Genomic DNA, 8736 nt, shown 5'->3' with positions numbered 1-8736 from the left:
ATGCGATATGATTATTTTTCTTTTTGTTAGGTTTTCAAAAAGGCGAAATGGGAGATAATCACCTTTTATACGAAAATAATAGTGTTTATTTTGGTGCTTGGGCGCTTCGCCCTTTATATAAATAGCAAGTTATAGCTCTATGGTTTTCAGGAAGCAGTGATGTCGAACGGGCCGTGGAAAACACTTTATTTTTTTTATACTGGGGTAATGAAGTAAATTTGAAAAGCATAAAAAAGGTAAAACGGTTTTTCACTACCGAAAAATGTGAAAAAACGGTTTCCACTACAAAATCAAATATGAAAAGAAAGGAAGAAAAATAAAGGGTTTCCATATAAATGGAGGTCATTCTGGTAACATTGTTCATCTTCGAGAATACCTGGGATGCTGCTTGCTAATGGAGAATGATACACCGACAAGGATTTTTTTCCCGAAGCACCCCCAGTGCCCCCGCTGCCCAGGGCCATGATATTGAAAAGCCTTTTGAAGAGGGTTCCTGGGTTTGAAAAAATGGCAACCCCCCCAAAAAAGAACAAAACAAGAAGAAAGAGAGAGAGATGAATGGTTTTGGGAGCAAAATGAAGGACGACAAAAGTAAAATGATAATGATGTTATATATCTAAATATATACACATTTTATCATCAGTTCTTAAAAACTTATTGGTTGCATGACTATCTGGAAGCAAGGAAATTAACCCTTTGGGTTCAGCGGAGCCATATTTCCGAATTTACTCACCTCTGACGAAGCCGTAATCTCGTTTTGACAACTTTGTCCAAATTTTGGGGTAGTTTCATTCTAAATCACTTGTATTTTTCTTCGAAGTAATTCTTCTCACTTAGAAACTTTAAATGATATGGCGCCAAGATATTTTCAAGACCTTGTCATGCCGTATACACCAGCTCGTAGCCAAATTTTGTGAAAATCTTTTGGTTTCTATTCAAATTGTACATAATACCGTTAGGGCCTGGAGCGACCATTTTGACTTTCAAAATACATCATTTATCACCCACCTGGTAGAAAAAAATGATATTCATTGTTAGAAATTATGTTTTTCAGACATATTTCACTAATCTCCTCATTGTTCATAATTATATGCATTTTATGGCGCTAACTCGTGTGAAAATTGGTTTCCAAATGGATTGTACATAATGTCAATGTATTGGCGGCTATTTTGAAAGTCAAGATGCAGAATTAAACACAATATGAAACCCGAATTTTGTTGAAAATCATATATCAAGGCAGTATTCCACTAAATTACCTAAGAAACATGCATTTTAGCACTCACCTTGTCATTGTTAATTGTCTTCTCTAACATCTTATAATGCATTTGGCGGCCATTTTAAATATAAAAAAAATACAGGACTTATCACATACATGGCATGTTGAATGATATATTGTGATAAAGATTCAATTGGCAGCCAAAGGCTGAATTACATGAATTTGTAAAGAGTAAAATTTCAGTAAACAAACAAGCAAAACAGTAAAAAAAATAATAACAAAGTATACTATAATGTATAGAAAAGTATACAGAGGAAGAAGTAATGTCAACATCAGGAATGGGGAAAGGTTAGGAGTAGACTAAATGTATATTCCTTTAACATAATGAACATTTTAATAACATAAATATATATTCAACCAATTTTGAATGAATAACAATACATGTAGATTTAAGAGTGGATTGTATGAAATAATACTTGCTTTTTAGAAAAGAAAAAAAAGAAAGCTATTAATTTGGGTGAAATCGAAGGAGGAAAACATGTATAAACATTATAAATGAAACAGTAATCTGGGTTGGGATATGTTATTTATAGTCAGTATTCCACTTGTTCATTTTAAACATGCATTTTAGTGCTCACTCTTGTGATTTCTTTTGTAACCATTCACATTAAAACAATATGATAGTGTTAGGGCTTTTGGAGGCCATTTTGAATGTCAAGATTATATCCCACGCTATACAAGTAGTGCGAAATTTATACGAAATGTTACATCTGTATTCCTATAAAGGCTATGATGACAGGCCTGAAAAACATGTTGAAAGAACTAGATAAGTTGATTGTTCCATACTTTTTTTCTTCCATGTGATATGATGATTTTGTTAAAATTTTGTGAGGTTTCCCGGGCGAACGTAGTTGGCGATGGATCACCTTTTTAATACAACATGAATAGTGAACTGAATTTTCATGCTTGGTCATCGTTTCGCTCTTTATATAAAGGGCTAAGCTGTAGGCATTATGGGAAGCAGGGATGTTGAGAGGATTTTTGTAGACGGCATGCTAAGTTAGAAAAAAATGGCAAACAAGCAAGAGAACAAAAGAAGAAAAAGGAAAAAATAGTTTTCGCAGCAAAATGAAGGTGATATTAGTCAAAATGACACACTTAAGCATTTCTACCGGATTTTCAGGTAGCAGGTCCTACATCCGCCTCCATAAAAATCGGGGGGGGGGGGGGGGAGGTTGGGTGCTTCATCCCCATTTCCCCGCTTCCCAAGGTCATGTCAGGAAGAAACAATCACTGCTTCACCAAAAGCTCCCCGCTTCCCAAGGTAATGTTGGGAAGAAACAATCACTGCTTCACCAAAAGCTCCCCGCTTCCCAAGGTAATGTTGGGAAGAAACAATCACTGCTTCACCAAAAGCTCCCCGCTTCCCAAGGTAATGTTGGGAAGAAACAATCACTGCTTCACCAAAAGCTCCCAGCTTCCCAAGGTAATGTTGGGAAGAAACAATCACTGCTTCACCAAAGGCTCCCCGATTCCCAAGGTAATGTTGGGAAGAAACAATCACTGCTTCACCAAAAGCTCCCCGATTCCCAAGGTAATGTTTGGAAGAAACAATCACTGCTTTACCGCCAGCTCCCCGCTTCCCAAAGTCACGTCGGGAAGAAACATTCATTGGAATGACTGGAATGTATTCCCAGGCTTTGTAATGACGACTTTGCCAACTACATTGTACGAAGGGGAAGGTCGCTCTGTTATTTGATCCACTGAAGACTACGAAGGGGGAGGTCGTTCTGCTAAACGAGTAATTTTGATGCGGGAAGACATAGCGCATGGATCATATTCTATGATAAAAGCTGCGAGAAAGCAAAGGAGGCGACCTAATTATTTTATTTTTAATTCAACAATCTATGTTTGAGTGATAAAGTTTGACAAAATATTCAGAGAAATGATTTTTCCCCTTTCCATCCTCATCATTATCATTTGAAATAGGTTAATACTGCGATGGTTATTAACGTTCCAAATATTATCAAGTAAAGTAGTATAGTGATAGTAGTAATAGTTGTTGTATTAATAAAACTTTCGATAATAATGATTCTATATAATCTAAATATCAACACATATTATCTCCACTTCTTAAAAAAGTTACATTGGTTGCCTATCCGGAAGCGAAGGGAATTTAAAATACTTCTCACATGGAAAACTTTAAAATGGCATATGGCATCAAAATGTTTACAAGACCTTCTCATGCCGTATACACCAGCTAGTAGCCTGAGGTAACCACGCCAGCTTCTTCTGAAGACCCCCCCCCCAATACGAATTACCTTTGGTTGGTGATCTTTCTCTTTGAAATAATTTACCACTAATGTTAAAAATTTGAGACTTTCATATTTAAACTGAATTCTTACATTTTCTAACAGTATCAGTTCTAGGCACTAAGACACTCATCCAAACTATCATTTTTTTTTCTTGTGCGCCTCGGAATAGAATATGATAGATGTTATATAAATGCCTTTTATTATTATGATTAATACTCAATATTCAATACTCAATAATGATACTCAATATTTATAACGCGCTTTTCCCACGTGGCCCAAAGCGCTCACAATTTCAGTTAACATATTTATACAAACAAAAAATAAGAATGACATACTAAACGAAAGCAGTTGCCTAGAACAAAAGAGTTTTGAGGGACTTCTTAAATGACTTGATTGATGGGGATTGTCTTATTGTGAGAGGGGTTATCGTCATCCTCATTCTCCTCCTCCTCCTCATCATCATCGTCATTATTATAAACACAATGATATATGAATAACTGGCGTCCCGCCATTCAAGTAAAAGTCGACACAATAGATTACAATGATTACCTCCATCCCGGACAATGTTGACTGTTGATCATCGTAATAGCCATTGTTTTTTTCTTTCCTTCAATCTATATCTTTACAGATATCGTTCATCAGTCTGAAGAATTAATCCGCATTATAAACGAGGTTAAGGAGAAAAAAGTGAAGATACTCCGCGTGGAATTCACTGACATCAATGGCATCACGCGATGTAAGATGGTAGCCGTAAACACTCTGGAAGAACTGTCATCGACCCTAAAGAAAGGGGTCCTCTTTTCTCCGATTTGCTTCATGAAAGATCCGGTAGGAGAAGGATTCGAATGTGATTTCAAGGAAACCTATTGGTTCTCTGATATGTGTGCGCTTCCAGATCTGCGCACCTTTCGGGTTATCCCGTGGCTTGAGGATACGGCAGCTGTCTCAACAGTACTCTATCACCTTAATATGAAAGACCCCGTGGTTGAGCATCCGAGAAACGTGGCGAACAAGCAACTCAAACGTTTGAAAGGTTTGGGGTTATCACTGATGAGTGCTTACGAATTGGAATTCCGTCTTTGCGGCAACAAGGGTGAACAACTAGTTCAGGAACGAGTGGGATTTTGTGCCAGTAGCATCCTCCTTGCAACGGCCAGGGACTACATAAAGCAGTTGTTTGACTCCTTGCCACGGGTAGGGGTAACTGTGGATGCTATACATTCTGAAAGCCCTGACGGATCTCTTGAAGTGTCTACGAAACCTTCATTTGGAATAAGGGCTGCTGATGAGGCTGTTATCTGCAAGGATGCATGTAGCGAAATCGCTCTCTGCAACGGATACAAAGCACTATTCATTGCTGATCCCGATGGCACTGGGAGTGGGTTTACCCTTCATTTGAACCATTCTCTTTGGGACAAGTCTGGTAACGTGGTATTCAACGCTACAACTGGTGACCTTAGTGACACGGCTAAGCATTGGATTGCTGGTTTGCTTGCTCACACACGGGCGTTGACACCCCTCATGGCTTCCACCGTTAGCGGGATCAAGATGTTCGGTGCTTATGAACTGGTAGATTCGGTAGAACCGTCATACATTTCATGGGGCAAACACAACCGCTCGGCTACTTTCCGCGTCAAGAAGAGCGATGGGCCGAGTGGATCGTACATAGAAAATCGGCTTGGAAGGATTGATGCAGACCCATATCTTATTCTTGCAGGTACCATTGCTGCAGGATTGGACGGTATTATCAACAAGATACCTCTACCAGGAGAATGCTTAGGAAACGCCCATAAGGATATCCCTAAAAATCCAACGAAAGTTCCCTGTGATATGGAGGAAGGTCTCGCAGCTTTGGTCCAAGATAAAGTCCTTTGTGACGCCCTTGGCCAGGAATTCATTGACCTTCTAGTTGCTGCGAGGAAACACGGGATTGCACTTTCTAAAGCAGAAAATATACAAAATTAACCCGATTTTGTTCAAATGCTTATTCTTTTATTTCCACTTTTTAAAACGAGGTAATTCGCCTCGAGAATCATATGTTTCATTTTTTTTCCTGAAAATAACATTATAAATTATGTAACAAATGGCATAAGTCTTAAACCATGAATGTGATTAGGAACGGTATCAAAAATCCATCACAGCTGTGGCCTGCCACATCAAAACCAACAGTAAGCGGCCAAATTGGAATTTTGAGGTTTTCACCAAGCTTGATGAAGCACATCCTAACCTTAATGGGGAATTATAACTTGTCAGATAGTACTCAATTGAATGTAAAAGAAATTCAGTGAAAGGTCCCAAGAATACGGATAAAACAAGATTTAAAAGTTCAGGGTTCAGTCAAGCATGAGATATGCCCACTGGGTGATCTCTAAATGAAACTTCCAAGGAAATTGTGCTAAAAACTTCTTTATCAGGTCTTTTTTTTTTTTTAAACTTCATGACTTCAAATCTTAACGTTATGAAGAAGACGAGTTCCCTCGTGAGATAAGCTGATTTTTAGTTTTAGTTTTTAAAGAAAAAATGATTTAAAAAATCTATTTAGGGAGGACCATCCCTGGAGGTGGCTAGCCACGATATATATTGGACTTTCTTATGATAATGTCATAATCTTTCAGTTTTTGCATTTATTGGATTAGAAAGTACAAAAGATATGTCTTCCTTGTGTTTATTTCAAGTCTGTTCACTTGTAACCTTATTTGCATTTTTCTTTTTCAGCATTTAGGGCCTTGCCTTATTGGATGGGATCCTTAATGAGTAAAACTATCTTTTATCGTCTGTAAATAATGTAAAACTGTTTTATATCATTTCTAAGGACTTTGTGATTGTTCATTCATTTTTTTCTTGAGGATTTTAGTATTATCATTTTTTTATAGTACTATATATGGGTGAAAAACACGGAAGCAATATAAACATATTTGATTAATTGCACGTACAACAGCTTTAGCAACTCCTTTACTTAAACATTTGAAATCTATATAATATAGTATTATCAATGTATAATATTATGGTGTGTCTTCAATGTTACTTTTCCTTGGCTTATAAATCATAAAATATGTCTTCTTTGTTTCTATATAAAGTCTGTTCACTTGTAATAAAAAATTAAAAAAAAAATTTTTTTAGTACCTAGAACAATGTAGACGGGATTCTTAAGAAATAAAAATAATCTTTTATTGTCTTTAAGTAGTGTGAAAGTTTGCTTTTTTTCTTTGGTAATTTTTAAGGACTTAGCATTTATATATTATGTAATTTTTTAAAGGGTTATAGTGTCATATTTTTTTATCATACAATACATGTATATGGGTCAAGGGAACAATATGATCATACATGTGACAGCTTTGGCAACTATCTTATTTAAACATGCCAAAACAATGGTAAGTGTATTACTGACAACATGGATTTTTAACATTTGTAATCACGGTTTTTATTTTTCTATTTCAGGATTTAGGGCATTACCTAATTGGACGGGAACCTTTTGTAATAAAATCTCTGATATCGTCTGTGAAAAATGTTGAAGTTTGCTTGCTTTGTATTGAGAATTTCGAAGGTCTTACTTTTTTTTTCTTTTTGAGGGTTTTAATGTTATCATTCTATAAACATGTATAAGGGTAAAAAAGGGAACATTTGTTGTTCGTGTTTTTTAGCACGTGCACACATTGATATCAACAATGCATGAAGCATTTTCATTTCTTTTGATGCAAAATAAAAGAGCAACGTAGATATAGATAGCTAGATAGACAGCTCTGGCAAGTGGCAACTCTTATTCAAATATGTTGTGAAATCAATGCAAAGGGAGAACACTGGTTGGCATAGCATGAATAATTGTTCCCCTAATTGTGGAAAAGGGGACTGTTGCTCTCGGGAACAATTTTGTTTGTTTATCATGTTTAAACATTAAATGCAACCCTTGCAGATGGATTATTGACAATATACAAATGAAAATGTCATAATTAAGTATAAAATTACATAAGACAATCAAACACCTAGGAGGATTGGGGAATACATACCATTATACATTGTACATTAAATATCAGGACAAAAGGGGAGTGAGTGATCATCAGGGTTAAATTAATAAAGTATATACAAGAAAAATATGCAAAGAAGAAGAAATATAACAGAAAAAGACGAAATACGAAAAAGAGAGAAGAAGCAGGGAAATCAGAGATCCGTATACAAATGGGTGTACATCAAATATCTAAAATGGACATGATAATCCATTCGTAGTTGACAAAATACTTAAATAAAAAACTGAGGTAGAAAATAAACTGAATTATATCAGGTCGTTCGGAAGAGATAATAATGATGTAGCGGGGTGGTGGATAGATAGATGGGAAGGGAAAGGGGAGAAGAATACGAGTTATACACACTTAAAAAAAAACTCCTAATTTTACAGAAAAAAAGAAGAATTTGCAGTAAGCAATAACATAATCATTCTGTAAACAGGAATTTTTCTGCAACTTAACAGAACAGGTCTGTTTAAAAAGGGGAAAAGGGGGTTTTCTTCAAGGAAATTTGTAAGGTTCCATACACCAAATACCAATTTCCTGTGAGATTACAGATGTTCTCGAGATTCTGCTGCAGGAACTTCTTTTATTTAAGGATACATTTTATAACAGTGTAACAAGAAAAAACATGAGAAGAAAACAATGGAGAAGAAGAAAAGAAATAGAGAAAATATCGAAAAAGGAAAATTACAAAAAAAAAAGAAATTAATGGGGGGGGGGAAGAACAGAATGAAATTAAGTAAGATGAAAAGAGAACGAAAGGGAAGAACGAAGGAGAGGAGAGGCCGGGAGAAGATAACATAATACACTGCAAAAACTCTGGTGTTGATTAACTACCAACCCGGAATCTATATATGTCAACACCAGAGAAGTGTTAAACAACACCGGTTTGCTATTGGTCTAACACCAGATATGTGTTTATAACACCAATTACTTTTAAAACAGCATCGGTTTGATTTTAAACTGGTGTTGTTTCAATACTTCTCTGATGTGGACATATACATTCCGGGTCGGGTTAAATCAACACCGGAGTTTTTGCAGTGTAGATTAAGAACGAACCTGGAAAACAGGGGTTTAATTGCGTTTTATACCCCTCTCAAATATAAACAGATGATATTATTGAATTGGGGTGATTTCATTCCAATTCATGTATTTTAAAGCAATTTCGTTAGACTCCGGAAAACAATAAAACATACTTGAACAT

General features: G+C 36.0%; 1 protein-coding gene across 1 annotated transcript; it reads left to right on the top strand.

The window, feature by feature from the left end:
* Nucleotides 1-4104: 4104 nt before the first annotated feature.
* LOC121406263 (lengsin-like) lies at nucleotides 4105-5780 on the top strand (the record flags this gene model as incomplete). The annotated part of the gene is made up of 2 exons (XM_041597282.1): nucleotides 4105-5565; nucleotides 5613-5780. A coding segment is annotated over one exon (1392 nt), but the record flags the coding sequence as incomplete, so codon positions are not given.
* Between the last annotated feature and the right edge of the window lie 2956 nt (nucleotides 5781-8736).

The sequence above is a fragment of the Lytechinus variegatus genome, chromosome 19, assembly GCF_018143015.1.
Source record: "Lytechinus variegatus isolate NC3 chromosome 19, Lvar_3.0, whole genome shotgun sequence".
In the NCBI taxonomy this organism is placed as follows: domain Eukaryota; kingdom Metazoa; phylum Echinodermata; class Echinoidea; order Temnopleuroida; family Toxopneustidae; genus Lytechinus; species Lytechinus variegatus.
The sequence above is the reverse complement of the archived record's forward strand: the minus strand, read 5'-3'. Positions and strand labels throughout refer to the sequence as shown.